At 36.0% G+C, this 23,654-nt stretch overlaps 3 protein-coding genes across 7 annotated transcripts; 2 read left to right on the top strand and 1 right to left on the bottom strand.

Moving 5' to 3' along the window:
• Window positions 1-380: 380 nt before the first annotated feature.
• LOC149383962 ((R)-mandelonitrile lyase 1-like) lies at window positions 381-2,017 on the bottom strand. The gene is made up of 4 exons (XM_089627962.1): window positions 1,576-2,017; window positions 636-1,482; window positions 515-556; window positions 381-405 (listed from the first exon to the last, which is right to left on the bottom strand). The coding sequence occupies exons 1-4, from the start codon at window positions 2,015-2,017 to the stop codon at window positions 381-383; spliced, it is 1,356 nt and encodes a 451-aa protein (XP_089484088.1).
• Window positions 2,018-15,212: 13,195 nt separating this feature from the next.
• On the top strand, window positions 15,213-18,438 carry LOC149383961 (tetratricopeptide repeat (TPR)-containing protein). 5 transcript variants are annotated; one of them, XM_089628148.1, is made up of 6 exons: window positions 15,213-15,651; window positions 16,205-16,254; window positions 16,382-16,469; window positions 16,988-17,104; window positions 17,614-17,707; window positions 18,106-18,438. In XM_089628148.1, exons 1-5 carry the CDS (start codon window positions 15,253-15,255, stop codon window positions 17,659-17,661), a joined length of 702 nt encoding a protein of 233 aa, XP_089484274.1. In that variant the 5' UTR covers window positions 15,213-15,252; the 3' UTR covers window positions 17,662-17,707; window positions 18,106-18,438. The 5 variants fall into 5 exon arrangements, with proteins under 5 accessions (XP_089484274.1, XP_089484272.1, XP_089484275.1 ...); XM_089628146.1 differs by having other exon boundaries at window positions 16,988-17,157; window positions 17,574-17,707; XM_089628149.1 differs by lacking the exon at window positions 18,106-18,438 and having other exon boundaries at window positions 17,574-18,075.
• An 861-nt stretch (window positions 18,439-19,299) lies between these two features.
• Window positions 19,300-22,623, top strand: LOC149383960 (F-box/FBD/LRR-repeat protein At1g13570-like). The gene is made up of 2 exons (XM_089627961.1): window positions 19,300-19,413; window positions 21,769-22,623. Exons 1-2 carry the CDS (start codon window positions 19,300-19,302, stop codon window positions 22,621-22,623), a joined length of 969 nt encoding a protein of 322 aa, XP_089484087.1.
• Window positions 22,624-23,654: the final 1,031 nt, after the last annotated feature.

The following is a 23,654-nucleotide window of genomic DNA, read 5'->3' as shown; positions in this document are numbered from 1 at the left end:
CCACTCAAAACACTCACCCAATGTTTGTTTCTCTCGATTACAATGGATGTGAACAATTCTCACAAGATACAAACTCAATCTCTATCACTCATAGGAAAATAACAAGGATGCAAGAGAAATACATGCACCACACACACACATTGTTTCTTAACTCGCAAACGCCCGAGAACCTAGAGTATATGAACAATGTTTAAAAAAGACCACCAAGGGCAAACTATCACTTTTGTAGAGGTCAACACAGCGAGTAGTCAAATTAGGATTTCCCAAACCATAAATGCATAGAGAATATTCAAAGCAAATGTTGCGCGTACAAAATCTTGGGAAAAATCGGAAACTTCCCAATAAAGCAAAATATTAAATTGCCACATCGTACTGAGGCTTCAATAAGCCGATGGCCTTAACAAGCTGTGATACATAGGAAACAGCAGTCTAAATTATTGATGTTTATCTTGATTATTTAAGTATAATAAAACTTATGATAGTACATATTCTTAAGATTTGGATCCTCCAGTACTTTGTATCTTCTGTCTCTTGCAAGATTTGCTGGCCAACGTACCTGCATATAAAGTGTTAAAGACGAGCGAATAAAATGGAAAGTTATGTTAATCAATGATATCAAAGAATATGTGACATACCGGCCTAACATCATCCCAGTTCCTACTGGATTACATCCTGACCACGTGGCAAAAGCTGACGAATCCACGACACGAAGAGAATTGACACCGATGACTCGAAAATGACCATCGAGGACCTTCCCGACAACGCATCCCCCAAGGTAGTTCCACGAGGTTGAAAATGTGTTACGATAATAGTCTTCGAAAGAAGCGTCGCCAGACAAATAATCGGTTGGAAAATTTTCCCCAAAGAATGTGAATCCCGTACTGCCTTGAAGATCTTCGTACCTTAGCCTCGAAATGGAAGTCGTGTTCAAGATCTCGGCAATCTTTCTCGCTGCTTTGCCGCAATCGGAAAGGTCTTCGGGGTCGGAGAAGTAGTTGAACCGTACCTTTGGCGGAGCACTGACATTGCTTGGGGAGCCAAGTCGGAGGGTCCCACGGGAAAGCGGCTGTGCCAGTGAACCGCTGATGATAACGAGTCTTAGCCTCACCGAGCGAGCATTTTGGGAAAAGTAACTGAAAGGGATTGGGTTTGGAGAGACCAAAAAAATGGGGGAAAAGGCTATAATACTATAGTCTTTAGTGATTCCAACGATTTGAATACTTTCAGAAGAGTTAAAAGGAAACCGAGGGATGATCAAAGCGGCTATGCGGGGATTGTCGGACATGAAATTTCCGACGCTAGGCTGCGTTGAAACCGTGCGAATGTGTTGCGAAGAAAGGTAGGGTTCTGGACCGATTCCACTGAGTAACATAAGTTTAGGGCTCCCCAATGCACTCGCACTCAAAATAACCTCCCGGCGAGCAAATGCCCGGTGAGAATACCCGAATGAATCGATGTATATAACTCCATTTGCTTTTGGTACTCCATCTTCTGTTCAAATGTAATGATTTATTTGCTTTTGGTATCCTTATAATGGCATGTGTTTTAATTCCATATATAATATATATAACCTACTTGATTCATCAGGGGAGAAGATGATTCTCATCGCATTGGCTTCGACACCAACTCGCAAATTCCGAAAGTCTCCTTTGTTGAGCAGCTGATCCGCTCGACGTCTCTTCCCGAACCTATCGTCGAACGTGCCAGACATTTGAGTCCCAAGCCTGTAGTCAAGGGAAAACCCATTGTCCGGAACAATCCCGGCCTCGAGAAAAGCTTCTCGAGCTGCGGATTGCCAAAAAACCAATGGTCCGGGGGCCGAAACCAAATCCCTTTCAACCCACTCGTAAGCTTTCTCGACCGAACCCATGTCCCACTTCACCGAGTCCGAACTCGACTCGAAGAACTCGGGCGAGGCTCGCGAGTACAGGCCTGGCCTGGTCCAGCTACTCCCACCCAAAATCATAGACGCTGACACTTCCGCGCCTTCTTCGGTTAAGAAGCTTTCTCTGATCATATCGTATATCGAGACATTCTCAGCCCAGATATTAGGTGCCACGAAGGATGGGAATGAGATAGGTGGTTTTCCTCTTTCCAAGAGAAGTACTGAATGTTTTTATGAGAGAGTGGCGGCCAGAGAACAGCCTGTGGAATCATTTACTACATTAAAGCTCTAATCACATTTCATTTCATAAATTGAAATCTACATTTGCGTATGTTTTATGATGTCACTAAGTTATTGACTAGTTTAGTGACAAATAATGATTTGATGCACGATCGTGAGAGTTGAAAAATAAATATCACAAGGAATTTGGTAATTTAGCTCCATGCAACAACAACTTAGTTTGGAGTAATTAAAATCTTAGTGGAAAGAAAATTAACTGTCGATGTAGAACAAGACACATTAGTCTTATCTGAATGATTAATCCTTCAAAGTCCTTTTTTTTAAGTCTAAATCGTTACAGGTTCCTCTATATACGATATCTCTTCGCTTTCACTCAACACACTCACCAAATGTTTGATCCACGTTTATAAAGATCGTGATCTTTACAATATCACGCCAAACAAACCTTTATCGCTAACAAATAAGTGGATACACACTAAAAAAAACCAATTTTCACTCATATACAAGTCTCGAAAAATCACAGTGCGTAAAGAGAATATGTTGGTAAGCACCATAACCCTCCTAAATGAGGGAAGATTTCAAGCCATCGCGAAAACAATTTACTAAAACATATGTTTTGAATCTATATACGTCGTATAACCATTAGTTATGTTTTCTTAAATACATACCTTAAATTTTGATAGGTAATATATAGAAAAATACATAAATTGTAATATATATGGTTGAAGGTATTGAAAAAAAGAAGTAAATAAAATAGAAGCAGAAACATATATAACACTCTTTGTATATAGCAGTATTCCTTATTTTTCTCCTATACTAATAGCTCAAGCTAAGAAGCTAAACGAAAGATAAAAAGAAAAGACTATGAACAAAAAGAAATAGAATTCACATGTGCATCGAATATATTCATGCATGTAGCTAATCTTGGTGGCTCAAAAAAGAAAAAAAGGGGGGAAATGCACTGGATTGCCCTAATTTTTTGAGCGGTAGGCATTTATACCCCATTTCACATTTGTTTCCAAAGATAGTATATGAAAAAACCATAGAATTAAAAAGAATAAAACAGAGAAAATCACAAATTTGGACAAAAACGACACGGACAAACAAGGCAGTAAAATAGAAAATACGACCAGATTACGACATTAATATAACCCTCTGACAAACTCACGCGTAAGTCATTGCCCGGGAGATTCTTCTTGCCCCCCAATCACAAGGTGAATCAATTGACTCCCAAAAAATAATGAAGGATCGCTTACGACAACAAAGTAGCATGATCGAATTAAGAAACGACATCTTTCTAACACTTTCTTGTAGCTTTCCGTCCTTCGGACTATGGGCGTGTTTGGCACAGCTTTTTTAAGCCTGTTTTTGCTGTTAGCAAAAACCAAACTGCAATCTTACTGTTTGGTAAAACAGTTTTTAGAAAAAATTTCAAAAACGATTTTAAAAATTATACATGAGTCACAAAAGCTACGAATCTTAGCTTTTAGAAAAAGTGTTTTTGTATTTGATATAAAATTACTTTAATATCCTCACGTGATTATCCATAGCATTGTTAAATATTTATTTTATGTCTATTTTAGTCTTTTTACTATAATATATTTATTTTACCAAACACAAAATCAGCTTTTGTTACCAGCAACAACTGTTTTATAAACAGTTTACCAAACACCTGTCAGTTTAAAAAAAAAACAGTTTTTTCCAAAAACTGAATCTAAAAGCGTTTTTTTTTTAAAACAAAGCTATGCCAAACGATGACTATATAGTCATCCTCTTGGGGGCCTGTCCATGTTGTTGGGCTCTTGCACGGAACAAGAATAGGGTAAATTACTCATTTAAAAGATCATAATTCTAACTCAAATTTTAAAACCTTCCATAAACCGTCATTTTAAATTCTTCAGACAATTTTTACCCTTGTTCTAATCTAACGAAGTTGTATATAAGAAAATAAGGTAAAAAAAATTCAAATAAAACTATAAACATAAAAACGTAAAAATAAAAAATTTATAAAATAAAAAATAAACGAGGTATTTGAGTGATTAAGTTTAAAGAGTAGATATTGGAGGTAATTTTCAGAAAAGGATATTGATATCCATAACACATGCTGATTTTCTAATATTATTAACTATCACATACCAAAAATTTAAACTTAGTTTTCTAAATATTGGAAATTTTTTTTATCTCATAAAATAAGACTGTTTACAAATTTTCTTATAGAACAATTTTATTTGGTTGATTTCTTTTGCTTGATGTTTACACTTACACTGTTTTTGTAAATGGTTTATTGTTTCGCCTTTTTTTAGAATAAAGATTGTTTTACGTTGTCAATTTTTAATTTTTTTAATCAATATTCTTTGAAGAAATATAGATACTAGTCAAATTCTCACTATCGATAGAGTTAATATTGTCAATTTATATAAAATAAAAAAATGTATATTCTTTGTTTAACAAGTCTAAAAATTCATAACTCGTTAATCTTTTTCTTTTTTTTAATAAATTGTCATGAACACGGAGCTCGACAGACAATATACTGTCCATATTTCCTTGTTTTCCAGTGCTCCAAATTATGTGGCTGAATATTAAGACTAAGCTAAAACTGTATAATAATTATAAAATGAAAAATAGAGAAAGTTTGGCACATCGTGCCACACTTGCTGACTATAACGAACCGCAAAATTCTCCAACTTCTTTTGACTAGATTAAAGACTAAATAAATAAATAAGATTTACTATTTCATTAGTGTATTTGTAATTATATACAAGTAAATAGGCTAATTTCAAGGCAAAATATTGGGGTTGATCAGATCCTAATTTTGGGGAAGCTAGAGTGCGGTTATTTACTTGCATAAATAATAGTAAATGGCCTAATTAGGTACAAGTCAATATCAAATACAAAGCAACAATCTTATTAATTTTCTCTTCTAATACTTCTCCGAGCTCCAAAAATGGCTGCTCATCAGTCTCTCAGCTTCGGCTCAAACTTATTGCCATATTTTTCATCTTCACTCCAACACCAACAAAGCCAACATCACAAGCCAAACTCTCTCAGTTTCAAACACAAGAAACGACCAAGACAATCACCGTGTCTCTCAACATCAACATCATCTAGATTCCCTTTCTCAAACACTTCTACTTATTCCAACCCTAACCCTAATTATTACACTCATTCCAACCCTAACCCAAATTATTACACTCATTCCAACCCTAACCCTAATTACTACCCTAATTCTTTCAGCTCCAACAATACATTCATACTTACTCAACCAAACAACGACTATGATGACCACAACAACAACATTACTACTTCGTTGTTTTCAAACACATTCTTTGATCATCCATCGCCACAAACCCTAAATCCTCTAAACAACAACTCTCTAGATCTCGATGAACCGATTATCGCGGACGATTTCTCGTCCATTGAAGATCAGAATCTTCTGGCCTCGTTCCTCGCCGAGCCTCCCATTCAGACCATTGATGATTTTCCGGCGCCGGTGCAGTGTGAAATCAAGAGAGGTCAGACTATCGTTGTCTCCGATCATGATCATCGTCCGGCGAAGAAGCCTACGGTGGTTTCTCCCCAGAGTATCGCGGCCCGAGAGAGGAGGAGGAAGATTTCGGAGAAGACGTTGGAGCTGGGAAAGCTGATTCCTGGCGCGAATAAGATGAACAGTACGGCTGATATGTTTCAAGCTGCTTATAAGTACGTCAAGTTTCTCAAGGCTCAAGTCTCGGTTCTTCAATGTTTAGACTCTCCTAATTATCACCAGGTACATATATATTTTGTAGAGACTGTTTGCTTTGTATATATTTCTTTATATTTAGCGTTGTACATGTTTACAAATAAGGTTATATATATATATATATATATATATATATATATATATATATATATATATACATGTATTTGTCTTTCTACATGGAAAAAGATAAGGTTTAATTTTAATTTTAATTTCGAGGCATTTATGAATGTCTTAGACGAAGTCAAATGTCACCTCTAGAAGATATGTATTATTTTTCGTCTTTCATAATGATGATAATAATTGGTCTAGTATCTGGTTTTTTTACATGATTTTATTATTTCGTGTGTTGTTGAATTAAAAATCAGGAAATGAAGGAGCTAAAGATGAATTGCGCGGAAGAACTGTCAGTTTTAGCATCCCCTTTGATTCAGGAAAAGTTATACAGAGAAGAAAAATGTTTGGTTCCCAAGGAATTTCTCGATCGAACCCTATCCAAAAAAACAAGCTCGACTGATCAATTCGTTCGAACTGTCCAATTGAATGATGAAAAATGACAGATCGGTTGATCAGTAAAGCTGCGACCTCTGATGCCAATGATGTTGTTCGTTCCTTACTTTTGTTGTACACTTTTTTTTTATTCATTATAGATGGAATAAGCTAGCTAGCTTTCTTCTTAGTTTCGGATTCTCAAGATCTAACGTGTATACAATTGTTTCATTCAACACTGCCATGTATTTGTGAATGTGCAATGCTATAAAGTATAAACAATATCAGCACTACACATGTTACTTAAATCTGCGTGTAAGTTGAATGAGAAAATTAGGTTTATATATTTTTTTTAATAATAGTTATTTATGCTTTTCCAAAACACGAGTCCAAATCTTAATTTTGTATCTTTTTTCTCTCGCCTTCAGTGTGTACACTACTTCTCCATCCCGATCTCTATCTCTTCCCCAAGAAACGCTTAACTTATTCGTTTAGTTTTTTTACATCTAAAAGAACATATTCAGTTTAAAAATATACAATTTAGGAAGAATACACTGTGACATCAAAACATACCGGCCGTGACATCATAGCCTTTAACTCAATAGTTTTGATAGAAATACACTTTATTTTTATTTAATTCCAGCTAATGTGGCACATTAATCTGTAATACATAGGAAACAAGTCTAAATTATTGACGTTATTATAAGGGTCCATTAGGTATATAGTCAACTTAAACGTTTGCTTTTGCAAAATAGTCAACGTTTTGTAAGTCATAGGTAAATAGTTACTGCATTTTATTTATGATTATTTACAAGTGTATATTTACAAAAATATCCATAAATACCCAAAAAAAATTTGAACTTATTTATGAGTATTTTTGTAAAAATACACCTATAAATAAAATGCAGTGGTTATTTACTTATAATTTACGAAACGTTACTAAACCCAAATGTTTAAGTCGGCTATTTTGCTAATTTTTTTGTTATTTATAATTATTTGAGTCATTATAATAATATAGCTGATGATAATACATGAAGTTTGGATCCTCTAGTATTTGGTATCTTTCGTCTCTTGAAGGATTTGCTGCCCAACGTACCTACATATATAGAGTGTAAAAGGCGAACAAATAAAAGGAAAGATTTATTAATTTATGTATTTTACACTAAGTTATGATTTCAATAAATGTGTGACATCATCCCAGTGCTTACTGGATTACATCCTGAGTCCTGACGACGTGTCAAAAGCCGATGAATCCACGACACGAAGAGAACTCACACCGATGACTCGAAAATCACCATCGACGACCTTCCCAACAACGCATCCGCGTAGGTAGTTTTACGACCTCGAATATGTGTAACGGTAATAGTCTTCAAAAGAAGCATCACCGGACATATAATCGGTCGAAAAAGTCACCCCAAAGAACTTGATCCGGTACCGCCTTGATGATATGTGTACCGGAGCCTGGAAGTGGAAGTCATGTTCAGGATCTCGGCGATCTTCCTTGCTGCTTTCCCACAGTTGAAAAGGTCTTCGGGATCAGAGAAGTAGTTAAACCACATCTTTGGTGGAGCGCCCACGGAAAGCGGCTGTGCCAGTAAACCGGTGATGATAGCGAGTCTTAGCCTCACCGAGCGAGCATTTTGGGAAAACTAACTAGAAGGGAGGGTTTGGAGCAACCATAAAAATGGGAGAAAAGGCTGCAACATTGTAGTCTTTAGTGATTCCAGCGATTTGAATACTTTCAGAAGAGTCAAAAGGAAATAGGGATGATCAAAGCGGCGATGCGGGGATTGTTGGACATGAAATTTCCGACGCTAGGCTGCGGATAAACCGTACAAATGTATTGCGAAGAAAGATAGGGTTCTAGACCGATTCCACTGAGTAACATAAGTTTAGGGCTCCCTAATGTTTCTGAGCTCAAAATAACTCGGTGAGCACATGCCCGGTGAGAATACCCGTATAAATCAGTGTATATAACTCTCCTTGCTTTTGGTACTCCGTCTTCTGTTCAAATGTAATGAATTATGCGCAATCAGATGTAGCCATTGTTTTTAGTAAAGTTTATAAGATATTAAGCATTAATGAATTTCAAAAATCATTTTTGGAAATAAGAATATAATAGCATGTAATGTTTCATATAACCAACTCGCAAATTCTGAAAGTCTCATTTTTGGATTCGCATTCAGAGTCGTCCGTGGTTCGATCTAGGACCGGACCCTATAACCGCACGTAGGTTAGGTGCGGTGAAGTTCTTCCCTTCTCGCCATCTTCATCTCGTCAATGAATCTCCTTTGTGCTTCCCGTGTTAGTCACGCTTATCGTTCTCGTTGTGTTCTTCGTGTTTTTTGGATCTTCATGTCTCCAGGTTCTTGAATCTTTGGGTCATTTGGTCTTCGAGCTTTCGGATCTTTGGATCTTCAAGTCTTCGTGATGCAGGCCGAATTCTGCGTCCAAATCTGTCGGTCCAACTTCAGAGGGCCGTATCTTTTGACTCGGTTATCGGATTTACGCGTACAGCATATCAAATCGAAGAGAAAGACGAGATCTTTAATACAGCGTTGACAGTTTGTTAAAAATCGAATCCCAGACCCAGTTTATTGTGCTTCGAAATATCTCGGTCCATTTAATGTTTTAGCAATTTAATTGTGTGACTTTTGGGTTTGTTTGTCCTTTGGTTTTCTTGTGTTTTGGTATACTTGTAACCATCATTTGAAGTTGTATTTATAGGCAACTCAATCTGAATGAAGATTATCAATCAACATTTCTGAAAACATTTTGTGAGAAAATACTCTCTAATTTCTTAGGTTCTAAATCGTTGAACTTATCAAGACAAATAACTTGTGGCGTTCTTCGAGTTCTAGACTTATCAATAGTTTCATTCCATAGACTATTGTGGCGTCTTTCATTTCCCTTTCAATCTCATCAATAGTTCAAATTACAAACTATTGTGGCGATTATCAGTACTCCACCCAAAACACCAAAACCAACCCTTCCTTTTAACCTATCCAAAAACCACCAAAAATTCCCTACAACAACAAACCCGCAAACCTTCATCCAAATTGAAGCAAAGACTTATTGAGACATCCCACGTAATTCCGCAACGATTTGAGCTTCGTTCATCGCAAAGGCAGCGAGGTTCTCATCACTTCGGATCTTCATGTTCTTTGTGTTATTTGGATCTTCGAGTTTTTGGATCGCCGAGTCTTCGAGTCTTTGGGTCTTTGGATCTTGGAGTCTTCGGGTCTTCGAGTCTTTGAGCTTCGGATCTTCCGCGTTTGTCACGTTCCTTGTCGAGCTCTCGAGCCTTAGCCTCCTCAAGTCTTCAACCCTTTGACCCTCTCTCCAAAGCCTTGCCTTCAACCCATTAAACCTCTTCCGACACCTTGTCTTCAACCCATGAGAAATCTTCAGAGACCTTGCCTTCAACCCGTTATCTTCTCTTCGAGTCTTCACGCCATCACGTTCTTCGCGTTCCTTGTCGAGTCTTCGGATCTCTGAGTCGTTCTTAGATCTTCAAGTTCTTCGTGTTCCTCGTTGGGTCTTCGAATTCTCGCACCTTCACATAAGCACAAGAAACGTGAATCTAGAGGGACGCGGAGGGTTTTTCCTCAGCGCGTGCTCCGACGCTCAACATTAGTCGTGTTGTATTGTGTTCTTAGTGAACGATTTGTGCTCGTCTCTATGATTTCTAGAGAGAGAGAGAGAGAGAGAGAGTCGCGGTGTGATTTTGGTAGATTTTTTTACAAGTTGAGAGAATTTACACTGTGTGGTGAGTGAATGGGATATTTGTAGCAGCCAAGGGGGTTAATGGGAAGTACTTGATCGGGTAGTGGAATTGACCGGGTGGTCTTGACCGAGTGAGGACGGTCGGGTGGTCTTCTTTTTTAACCGACCGGGTGGTCTTCATTTTTTGGCTGGTCAGGTGTGGTCATTTTCTTTGGCCAACCGGGTGGTCTTCATTTTTTGGTTGGTCGGGTGCTCATTTTCTTTGGCCAGTTGATCGGGTGGTATTTTTTTTTTGTCGATTAGGTGATCATTTTCTTTGGCCGACCGGATGCTCATATTTGTGGCTTTGTATTGAAGATTTGTTAACGAGTCTAGCTTGAAAACATGCTTTGTGAGTCTATTTTGAGAGCTCGTTTGAGAGACATCTTATGAGTATTGATTGAGAGCTTGACGCGTGATTTTGTAAACTTGATTTTAAGTCATTGTAATGATTTGTGAATTCAATTTGTGGTCTTGAGAGATATCTTTTTTAGACGTGATATCGAGTCGTTGCGTGGACTCTCGAGTCGTCTCGTGGACTTGAAAGAGGATTTGCCGATGTGGTTTCGAGACATAACTCGTGGATTGTCTCGTTGACATGGTCTCGAGTCGTTTTGCGAACTTTATTTTGAGAGTTTGACTTGAGCATTTTGCTTGTGGACTTGGGCCTTGAGCATGAGCTTAATGTGTCATTTTTTGCTCTGGAGATATTATTTTTACCTTGTGAAAATAATAACATGACATTACATATAGAAGTACCCTGATCAGATCCCTGGGACAATGCATGAACTTGCAGTTGTAGAGGAAGTGCAAACCAGAAGCAAATTTCATTAACTAGGCAAATCAGCCTTTATATCACAGTACAGTTAAAGGGGAGCTTCATCAATCCATACAACCGAAGAGGTAAATTTCAGGGAATATTTTGTCAGTTTATGAGCTGGGACATTGCGGGAAGAACAAGAAGTCGCAACCTACGAAGCTTTCACTGAGGCGTTTAATCTCGTCAACAAGCATCCCCAATATCGAGCTCGTCTTGGTCGGGTTAGATTTATTGTAAAAGGTATATTTAGTGATTTGTAAATATACACTAAAGGTATATTTGTAAACATATATTTTTAATTGCAAGCAACTATTAAATTGATCATAACTACACTAAAAGTTACATACACGACATACTTCAACAATTGGTCTGATGAAAAAAAATTGAAAAAAAAAAAAAAACTTAGTGGCATCGCAGCTAATCTAATTCAAAACGGCAAAGCGGGCAAAACTTGCTAATGCTCAGCCACTTGACGATGCAATCTCCGTGAAAGGTGTGGGAACACGGCAACCGAATCGCCGCCGATCCCGCCGGAAGATCTTCCAAACAAACCGGGCAATCCACGTCCCGGATCGAGTGGTCGGTGGCCGGAACAAAGCACAGGTCGTCGTGGTAGTAGTGGTCGTGTTGTTGTTAATTGTAATATAAGTGGATGGGGTAGTTGTCGAGGTCGTGGTATGGCGTCGGAAGGCGTTGGACTATGAGGTGGATGTTGACTGTGGCGTTGATGCCCAGCCACCAATCGGCTTCGGAGGCATAGTCGGAGATTCCGATCAGGATGGAATCTATGAGCGACCCCAGGAGCGGCACTCCAAGCACCGCCAGCATCTCGGCCACCAAAGATTCGCTTTCCTCTCCTTCATATATCAGCGAGTCGGTCTCAGCCACGAAGGTGCGACGGAACACGGTGGATTCGGAGTCGGAGTCGGAGTCGGCGGCGAGAGAGAACTTGGCGGTGAAGTTGAGGACGACTTTGCCCCTTTCCGTCTCCTCTCCTTCGGAAGCCTCCACTGTGCAACTAGGCTCGCCTATGATTCTCATATCATAATCTGTCTCCATCGAGCGATAACGAGAGAAAGACTGTGAGTTTATTTGTGTGTGTGGGGTGAGATCGAGAGCGAGATTAATTTATTTGTGTGTGTGTGTGTGGCGAAGAAAGTACAGATCATGATCATATTTATAAGGCTTTGGTCATAGAGTCATACTTGAAGTTGAAGTTCGACTTTCAAGTTATCTAAACGCGTACTTCCCCAAATGTATGTATAGAATCGTACTATTGGGCTTTTGATTACGGGCATCACATCAGCTTAAAGGCCCTACTAACATATATATTTAGGAGAGATACTCCAGTTTATTTCTCAATTGTATATACGTAGTAATTTTTTTTTTTGAAAATTTTTACAAACTATACATTTGAAATTTATTGATTAGTAAAATAGCAAAATTTTCAATTTTTCAGCAAAATAGTCAAATTTATGTTTTCAAATTTATTTTAACAGCTAAGATAAAAAAAATTTACGATTATTTTAAGCAATTTATCACTTTGAAAAAAATATTAATCTTGGGGTCAAAATTCTTTTTGAAATTAGATTGCTGCACATTTCGGCTATTTCATTAAGTTAAGACAAACCTTGAATATTTTGTAAATTTATAACTTTAAATTGACTATTTAACTACATCACCTTTTTTTTTAATATCTCAAAATTTTAAATATTATAGTATTTCAATTGACACTATAAACAATAATAGAGATTATTATTAAAAAAAACTATAATAGAGATTGTTATTTAAAAAAATAATAGAGAAGAAGTTAAAACTGTAAACGTAAAAAAAAAAAAAAAAAACACTCAAATTAGCTGAATTTGGCTCCAAAGTAGCAAAAAAAAAAAACAAAAAAATTCCGCAAGTAGCCAAAATTTGACCCAAAGTAGCTAAATTTGAACCTAAAACAGCAAAATATACCCAAAGAAGCTAAATTACGGCTCCAATTGGCCTCGAAGTAGCCGACATTTGGCTCCAAAGAGCTGAAATAGGCCACAAAATAAACAAAAATCAAAGGTTTCAATAGGTTCTAACTATTAGAAAATAACTGTTGTTAAATATATAACAGTAAATAAAAAGTTTATTTGTTAAATATTGCCATAAGTTAAACTTTTAATGTCGATATTCATAGTCAAACTTTCTCCCCATCCCTCTCTCCATTTATTTAATATTTGATCCCATGATTTATTTAATATTTTATGGGGCATATTCTCCCTTGTTGTGTTTAATTAAAATGCGAGATTCATCCTTTCAATTTTTCAAAATATCATATATATTTCATCAGTTTAATATAAATGATACGTACCTTCCTTTAAATATATAATATCTCAAATACCACCCTTTTCGTTTATTTAAAAAAAAATTAAACTTTCCAAAATACATTTAATGAAATAACTCTTTATTTTTTTATTTTATATATAAAAAAATCAAATTTTTTCATTATAAAGAGTTAAGGATTTTTATGTAGAGAGAGATTTTGATTTTTTTTTAATATAAAATAGTAAAAAATATATTTTATTAAGGGTATTTTGGGGAGTTCAAATTTTTATTTTTGTAACAAATAAACGAAAAATGTGGTATTTGCAATTTAACATATTTTTAAGTGAGGTATTTGTCCTTTATATTAGACTGAAGGGAAATGTATGATATTTCAACTTCTGCATTTGGGACTTCGACCCGTTCTTTAATGGTTGGATTAACGTTATGTTCATATTCTATTATTATATTATGCATAATAATACACGATGCCATGATATCATGTAACACTTTCTTATTCCATAAGCAGGATTGTCCAGCCATAATTGCAAATATTGACTTCAATACTTCAAATGCACGCTCCACATCTTTTCTATATGCTTCTTGTTTCATTACAATTTTTTTTTGGGCCACGTGGATCATGAATAGTTTGAACAAAGGTCGACTATTTTTGGGTATATATCATCGGCTAGATAATAATCCATATTATATTCTTTCTCATTAATGATAAAATTGGTCGGTGGATCAGTACCCTCAGCAATATTAGCAAAAAGATGGGATGCGTCTAACACATTAATATTATTGTCAGATCCCGGTGGACCGAAATATGCATGTCATATCCAAATATCATTGTCAGCTACAAGTTCTAGAATAATAGTAGGGGATTCACTACGTCCAACATATTGAAGTACCCACTTCCAATGCATACAATCTAAAATACCTAACATACTTAGAAATCCTAGATGCTTACCAATGTTTTGATTGAACTTTGTTTTAATATGTTTTTGTAGTCAATTTATGAGTTTTGGTGTTTTATAAATATTCACAAGATTAAATATATATATATATATATATATATATATATATATATTGTGTGTTTAATGTGTTAATAAAAAAAAAGATTACGTGGAGTTGGAGGATTTGGACCTAACAAGTTCATGTGCACTTTTGTCTGGCTTTGGGCCATTCATTTGCCATGTTTGTGTACTCTCGCTCGACATTTTTGTACGTGAGCCAGAAAAATTGCGACATGTTTCAGACTTATAAACTTTTATTTGACCCGAGAAGAATACTTTTGGTGCAACCTCGTATATTTTAAGAATTTCGCCACATAACACCCGGCTAGTGAGTAAGTAGTTTATGAAAAATTAATGAGTATTTCTATGATATTATGAATGTTCAATACTTAGTTGTTGTATTCTGAATATTGTGTAACATTATGATTCATGTTGCATTTTGAATATTGTATGGTATTATGATTTATGTTGTATTTTGAATATTACATGAATTTTTTTTACTTGGAGTTTGGACTTTTTTTGAATATATATATATGTTATATAAAAAAACATATATATTTCATATATTTTTATTTGGATTAGTAAAAATCACGGTGTTAAAATTATCTTGTTTGTTTTATCAGTTGATCTCCAATCAATCAATAGTTAATATATACGTAAAATTAGAATCTTGGTAAACGAGAAATTGACATCAATAATATCAATTATTTGATAATTATCAAAAATCAATTAAAATTCAAATATTGATATATTTAGTACCAAATTAATTACGAATTGGTTGATTTTGTGATACATTTGATCACGAATTGATTGATTCTGTGTCAATATTTAATTTTTGTTAATTTTTAGTAAGGAACAAACAATCGATAATATTGACATTTTTAATTTTTAAAATTCAAGACTAATAAATTATTATATATTTTATTATTATTATTATTACCCGCAAACTCAGACTAAACGAGCAAAGGCCTGAAAGAAAAGAAAAAAAAAAGAGAGTAGAGTAATGATAAACAACAGCGTTCTCTGTCGTTTCCGTCCCTCCGGCAACCTCCCTACGGAGATCCGAGTCTGCACCAACCGGAGCTGTCGCAAACAGGGCTCATTCCAAACCCTCGAAACCCTCGCCGGCCTCGCGCCGCCAGGAATCGCCGTCGTATCCTGCGGCTGCCTCGGCCGATGCGGCGCCGGCCCCAACCTCGTCGCCCTCCCCGCCGCCGTAATCGTCTCCCACTGCGCCACCGCCGCGCGCTCCGCTGAGGTCATGGCTGCTCTCTGCGGCGGCGGCGGAAATGGCCGGAGCTTCGACGCAAAGACGAGCCTCGAAGCGCTCGCGCTGAGGAAGAAGGCGGAGAAGCTGTCTGAAGATGGTGATTTCGCCGCTGCTGAGTCGCTTCTTTCTCAGGCAATACTCTCTCTCTCTCTCTGCTTATTAGTATTTATAGAGCTTTTTGAGAGTTTGTTTTTAATTAAGAGAAGTTACAAAAGAATTATTAGATTATACGACTCTGTTGTGGAAGAGATTAAGACATCTCTTCTTCCGAGTTTTTCACATTAGGTGAAAGATTAAAATTTGATTTCGGTGGAAGTTCAGGTTTTTTGAGAGTAGGGACAAACAGTTAATTTAAAAAAAAATAGCGCCTTGACACAGCTGATATTTTCTCTGAGACTCAGGTAGTACTTTTAGAGATTTTTGATAACTTTTAATTTATTGATTTAAGCATGTTTGAAATATATTGTTAGATTTTATGCATCCCTTGTGGCATAGGTGTAAAGATCAAAATTTGATTCAGGTTGAAGTTCATGTTTTCTGAGATTTTTTATTTCAAAAATTCGAAAAGAAATACAATTACGAAGATTGATTAGTGAACGAGTATTGTATCAAAAGCTTGTTGTTTGTTTCACAAGTACTATACGAAGAGCGGTAAGAAGAAGCACTGTGTATGTCGTTGATGCAGGCTATAGAATTGAAGCCCATGGGTGGTATCCACATTCTGTATAAAGACAGGTTTGTTTATTACTTCAAATACTGATCGGCTTAGCCAAATTAGTAATGTAAAATAACGTCTTTTGTGTGCAGATTAAAGGAATTACAGGGATATAGTGCTTTACTTAACAACTTTTGTAAACTTCAGGGGTGTTGCAAGGTTGGCGTTGAGCAAATATCATGAATCTCTTGAAGATGCCACGGAAGCGCTGACGATGTTTCCTCGGTTTGTAGAGGTAAAGCCAAAACTCTCGCTCTGCATATACAATATACAATGTTCAATTAAGTAAAATAAGGAGTTACAATTCAGAAATTCGACAATCTATCGACAGGGCAGGAAAAAGTTGGCCCTACTTACTTAAAATGTTCTAACCTTTTTAAAAGAGTACTTTCATTCTGGTTATATTTGGAACTGTAGAGACCATAAATTATGGCATAAGATATTTGAAACATCTGTGCTTGCTTTTGTGGTTAAATTTGTAATATTGAGTAAACTTTACCGTTTTTTGTTTGGTAAGTACAGATCGTCAAAACTATGAAGTAGAACATGGGTAATGATTTTGACATATCCCAGGTTTGTGGGGTTCGATTGTCCAATTTGGATTATGTATGAATAAGGGAACAATGCAACACTGAGTCTAGCACGAAATACATCCTAAACCACCTTCAAAATCAATACTATAGACTAAGCATTGGTTATAAGAATAGAGGCCTTAAGAAATTCGGTAACAACATTGTTTTCACATGTGTGCAGGGCTATATATGCCAGGGTGATGCATTCATGGCTTTGAACCAAATTGATAGTGCTGAGAAGTCGTACCTAACAGCTCTCGATATTGATCCATCTATTCGGCGATCTAAACCGTTCAAGGTAGAATCTAATTTTCACATATCCGATAACAAAGTTTGTTATATATGTTCAAGGTATGTGACTCTTTTCTTTTCCGCCCCTCAATACCGATGTAAATTCGTCTAGTACTGCAAAAATAATCAGGTAGAAGTAGGGCACAGGAAATTGATACTGATATATTGATTTTCCAGTAAGGTGTTGCAAATGTATTAAAGCTCTGACTAATCTATAAAAATGTTTAAGAGTCTTTAAAAATTGCTATCTACTTCATCATTCTATTAAACAAGTGATTTCACAAAAAAATAAAAAATAATGGGTGTAAATATATTTGCAGCTTCTCTTCTTCCAAGCTCTGATACTTGTATTAATTTAGATTTAAACCTTGCACAAGTTATAAGGATGCCTAATATGTTAAAGATTCTGATGAAAACCAATAGCAGCAGTCAGGAGTGCAGATATAAAATAAAAATTAATGGTTCTTTGTTCACAGATTCTCCAATAGTTCCAACTTTATACACCCGTATATGCAGGCTCGTATCGCAATTCTTCAGGAGAAACTTTCTTCTGCAGAAACATAAAGATCAACAAGCAACATCATATACTTGTTCATACGGATCTATGGCGGTCAGTATTCTTTCTGTAGAGTAATTGTTGTCTCTCTTTTCTCATTTTCCAAAAAGATGTGATTCTTTTTTATCATTGTTATCTTTCTTGACTGAATGATACACTTAACATGGCATGTGCTTGTACTCTAATAATACCTACAAGGCTTGAAAGGCAATAATGGGCCCGAGGTTGTATCAATTGAATAAATACAAAAATACATAAAGTACATAGTTCTGTTAGGGCTAAATATACAAAAGTTCCAGCTTACTTCCGGCAATTGGGACACGCGAGGTAGGACTTTGAAGAGGGCTGGTAACTTTACGCTCACGGTTAAGGTTTTCTTTTATGTGTGTTTTTTTTTTTTTTTTTGCCCCTCATATCCTGGCCCATTACAAAACTGCCCCAACCATTTGCAGAAAAGCCCAAAAAACTAAAATGCGTCTCGAAACGCCTCATACACCTTGCAAGACGTGTCCAAGGCTAGAGCCTCACAGACCCAAAAATTGTATGATGTTTCGCCAAGTTGTCAATACATGAGTTGGCTTACATTATCAAAGAAGATATTTATGTTGTATTTATAACGATGTAGATATATTAGTCCATTAGACGTTCTGTTCTGAATCTGATATGCTTGAGCTTATGTTCTTGTTGTGTATACATGTTTATAGAGAGACATCAATTCCTCTATGGTGTACGAATTGTATTGTGATACTTACATAGCTTATCAATGTGGTATTTTGGATAGTAATTGACTACCTTACGTCTTATGGACATGCGGTGTTGGTGTAAAGGATCTACTGTTATTTTCCTTATCAGAAACTGAGATTATGATTCAGACAGAACAATTATTTGCGTTCTAAGGCTCTTCATTTGAACTTCGCTGAGTAAATGCAGATTTACAAGACAATTAATTTTAAATAAAATAAAAAAAAACACTTTCATTCAGGCCTTCCATATGAGAGACTATAAGGTGCATATAAGCGATTTATAAATACGCCATTGTGGTTCAATCGCGAACCACTGGGGTAAGTCCATGATTTGATTCTCCCGAGACGCAATAATTAGAGTCATTGAGCAGTCTCTCCGTCGATAAATAAATAATTAGTGATTATGAAATAAATAAATAAATAACTAGCGATTGCGGTTGTTTTTTTAATTAAGTTATAAATTCGTGATTTATTCTAATAATCACTATCGTCAATTACTCATCTTCGGATAACTTATATGTTATATCGTTGAGCTGCATTTTGTTTTATTATTTGAGATAATTGCGGCATAAGTGCCCAATGTTTTCGTTTTGTAACACTTATGTTTCCAAAGTTTAAATTTCGCGGGATAAGTACCCAATGCTACGAATTTGGTATGCCGTTAGTACTCTCGACGTTAACTTTGGATGGATTTTGAATCAACAGCTGAGATTGATTTGTGATATAAAAAAAACGCTGATATTAATTATAAAACGCTGATTTAGCAATATCAAAGGTTCAAATTGAATATTTTTCTAAATTTTTGTTAAAAAAAATAGCCCAAGACATCTAATTTGGCGCAAGACTTCCAAAATTACCCTAATGCTCACACTAAAATGCCCAAAATTGCTCAGACCAAAAAACATGAAAAACCCTAAAATCTCTAGTTCCATCACGCCGATCCACACTCCGTCGCCGGTTGTCGTCGCAGGTCATCATCGGTCGTCGGGAGATCGTCACTGCTCGTCACAGATCATTGTAGGTCGAAGGCGTCTTCGTCTACGACGCCAATCTTCCGACGCAACTTCTGTTCCACCATTCCGATAGGTAAATTTCTAAACTCGAACAAGATTAGTTAATTAATTAACTAGAACGATTCACTGCATCAGATATTCGCGCCGATTCGCTATAGCCTTCTCTATATGGCTATTCATATGTATAAGTTAATTAATTAACTTACTGGTGATGTTAAGTTAATTAATTAACTGATTGAATTAGGACTTAGGTTAAGTTTATGATTTTTCTGTGATCTTTTTGTTAAGTTAATTAATTAATTGATTGAATTGCTTGTTAATTTAATCATTTAACTGAATGAATTTCTTGTTAGATTAATTCTATACCATCCCGCTCGTCGTATCTGACGACTCTGAGGTCCACGTTGACAGGACCGCCAATAAACACCGCAGACATCGAATCTCCGCTACTTATTTGCGAGAACTAGGGATATAGTTTCATTTTTTGCAAGTTAATTAATTTACTAGAAGAGTAAATTCAATATACTGTTTGTATTGCTATTTGGAATCGGCAGAGCTTAATTGGAAATACTTGTTAAAATAAATTCAAATATTAGCGATATAAGCCATAAAAACATAAGCATTTGCATTTTAGCCAACGTTTTGTAAATTTTTTGTAAATAGCCATAAATGTTTCGTAAATAGTAAAAAATATGACGTAACCAACGTTATCTACACATATTTACTAGAAATTTGTTAAGTGTATAAAGATTTACGTGGTTATTAACCAAATTAACGAAATATTGGCTATTTAGAAATTTCTAACATTTCATATTGCTAGATAGCCATTAGACCCAAATAAATTTATACATGGCAATAGAAAAAAGAAACTAGGAAACTAAGAAAAATTAAGTCAAATATTTTATTCTTACTGTAGTGAATAAGTGCTTTAATAAGGAAATAAATCAAATATTAATTACAATTCATTTCTAATTTTTTTTCTTCATATAATTAAGGAAAGAAAATAAAGCATCCCATAGAGAAAGAGAGAAAACCAAGGACATATATATTGTACGTATGAAATGTAGGGCTTTTCGATATCTGTAGGGTTGTGAAAGTTTTTTCGTTTGAAAAACGCTAAAAAGAAAACGTTATGAACTATGAATGTTTCTTGCAGCCGTGAGAGGACTCCCTCCGATTCCGTGGCCTTCAAGTCTCCGATATTCGAAAAACAGTGAGTCGCGCTTATCACTCTCATTTTATTCTCTTTCTTTGTGTGTGAGTGTTGGAAGTGATCGGAGTTCTTGGCTGATTTATTTTTTAATCATATTTTTCATTTTGTCACTTGCCATGGCTGATTTCTGACTCAACAAGATAACTTCTATTCCGATTACAATCGGCTGTTCATAATTATTATTCCTTCAGATTTTTTAAATTGCTAATGCTATATCTGAAACTTTTGCTAAATTAAGACTCAAAGTTGATTCACATGAGAAAGCTTAACAGAATATTATGTTAATTTAACAGCAAACAAAGAACTGATCAACTTGAATATCAAGGTACTAATGCAGCATTTCGTATGATATTTTCTCCTTTGACATCATTCAGTCATTTTTTTTTCTTGTTGAATCAGACCAAAAATAGATTTGTTCAAGGTTTGGATGTTTGGATCCGATTCTGTCGCGGCATTTTGGATCCTTTTGTCTGTTGTTTTTCTCTTCTTCTCCGTCTTGTGTCCGGCTCGTGTATGAGCTTTTCCAAAATATGAAAGAACACAAATTAATTCGAACCCAATTTCAATGGTCCTTATTTCTCTCATGGGAGTCAAAGGGCTTCTTATTTCAGACGTTGCTCATTGATCTCATTTTCTTCATGCCGAGTAATGTGTATGTTCTCAATGCATAAACCATTTCTCTCATTATCGGATGTTGATCTGCTTGAGGTTCTCATGCAGGCCGTGGGCAGTTTTGTAGACAATCAATCTCAGTCCCGACTAAGCTTCTTCAATGGCGTCATCAAATATGGTATTTTGCTTTGAACTTTTTATACACGTTTTCCTTTTTACCATTGTTGTTGATTGGTACTTTGCAAGGCATGTCTCTGCTTTATAGAGAGAAGAAAAATTCTAGGAAGGTGGGTTCTCTATTTGAATAATGTAATATCGGATTGTACCAAAGTGTTAATTTGAATGTTTTGATTGCTGTATGTTGGTTTAATCCAGTTTATTTTTTTGTTCAATCAATCAAGAAATATGTAATGACCCAAGCTTGATGGTTTCTGCCTAACAGAAAATAAACTACTGAATCCAATGCTGAACAGTGCCTTTTTCATGAGTTTATTTTTTATGTGATTTTATTTAATTTGTTTTGATTGATGATAGGAGTTGGATAGAATCAGCGACTTACCGGGAGATGTGTTGGATAAAATATTATCCAAGTTAGGGATCGAGGACGCCGTGAAGACGAGCGTATTGTCGACAAAGTGGCGGTACAAGTATACAACACTATCGAGCTTGGTGTTTGATGAACAGTTGTTGTATCCACCGAACCAGCTTGTGAGGCTTATTGATCATGTTCTCTCTCTTCATTCTGGCCCAATTCACGAGTTTAAGCTCTCCGTTAGGCATAAGCTCCCGGCTGAGGAGATAGAAAAATGGATTATTCTTCTACTGAGACGCCATCTAAAAGTGTTTGTATTTTCTGGTTTTGATTTTTTGAAGACCCCATTCCGTATGTCAGCTTCCCTATTTTCTTTTCAAAGCTTGACCGAACTGAAACTAGGCTATTGTTCCCTGCAATCGCCGTCAACATTCGGGGGTTTCAAAAATTTGAAGAGTCTTTGTCTCCGGACTCTAGAGGTTGATGAAGCTCTTCTCGAGAGCCTGATCTCAAGCTCGCCCGTGCTTGAGAGACTTACTATGTCTCACTGCACAGATATACGCCGGCTTCGTATCAACGCTCCAAATATTCAGCACTTAACCATCGTAGATAGCCCCCATTTTGTCCATCTCACTCTTGAAAATACCCCTCGTTTGACTGTATTTTCCATTGACACGTATGAAAATGTAAAATGCGAAGGTGGAATATACTTTGAAAAACTCCTGGCTGGAATGCCACAAATTCAAAGGCTTGATATTGGGAGTCGTTATCTGCAAGTAAGAGCTCAATCAATTTCAGTCTTTGGGATGATTCGTTTAGTCTTTGTACATGGATCTCTTTCAGACTTTCTCCAATGACTTAATTCTGATAAAACTCTTTTTTTTTTGCTTGATATACTTATTTAGATCTCAAGTTTCACTATTTATCCCTAAATTCATGACAATCCTTTGACCAAGCGTTGTTGAATTCATTTTTTTCGCAGTGTATGACAATTGGCAAGGTACCGAGAGACATTCCAGTTTCACTAGTCAATCTACATGAGCTGTCACTTGGAGTCAAGTTTAGCAAGTATAAAGAGATTTTGTATCTTCTTTACCTACTAAAGTGTGCGCCTAATCTTCGGGAGCTACGAATCCTGGTTAGAGTTATCTTCAACACTAATTATTATAACATATCAAAATTGTAGCTAATAAACTCTTTAAGTTCTGCAGAGCATGGATTACTTGAAACCAAGAAAAGGTAGATGGGAATCTGAGAATGTGAATGGCCTGTTTACCTGCCTACGGTACATCAAATTAGATGGAATTACCGGAACAAAAGCTGAAATGGGTTTCATCAAGTTCATGCTTCGATCTTCGCTTGCTCTCGAGACAATGGCCATTGATATTTTTAATAACACACGCACAGAATGTGGGGATTTCGGAGAGGGCACTGATGATCGAGTAATAGTGAAAGTAGCGAACAAGTTGTTGTCGTTCAGACGCGCTGCACGAAAAGCAAAGATCATCATCTTGTAAAACTGGCTCTCTGGTTGGCCATTCAGGTTGATGTATATGTTTGGTTTTGAGAGGATGGTTATCAAGGTTCCCAAGAACGGAAATGCCTGTGGAATCCAAGTCGTTTATTTTCATTTTGTTTCCAGTAATCATGTGCATTGGATCATTTATAATGAGTTTCTTTTTTACCATTTCGTCCATTGGATCTTTGGAAAGGTGGTTGCGTATTTATTTATTTACTATCATCAGGTGTTTATTTGCACACAGTTTCATCCATATACAATTACGTGTAGAACCTTGAATTTGTAAACTGCAAATGCTTGGTGAAACTTTAGTTTGATCATTTATGGACTTATCTCGATATATTAAGGATTTATTTAAAAATAATTATG

This window comes from Urtica dioica, chromosome 10 (assembly GCF_054948205.1).
Source record: "Urtica dioica subsp. dioica isolate 48M chromosome 10, U.dioica_male_clone48M_v1_H2, whole genome shotgun sequence".
Taxonomy (NCBI): domain Eukaryota; kingdom Viridiplantae; phylum Streptophyta; class Magnoliopsida; order Rosales; family Urticaceae; genus Urtica; species Urtica dioica.
Note: the sequence above shows the minus strand (reverse complement) of the source record. Positions and strands in the feature narration are given on the sequence as shown.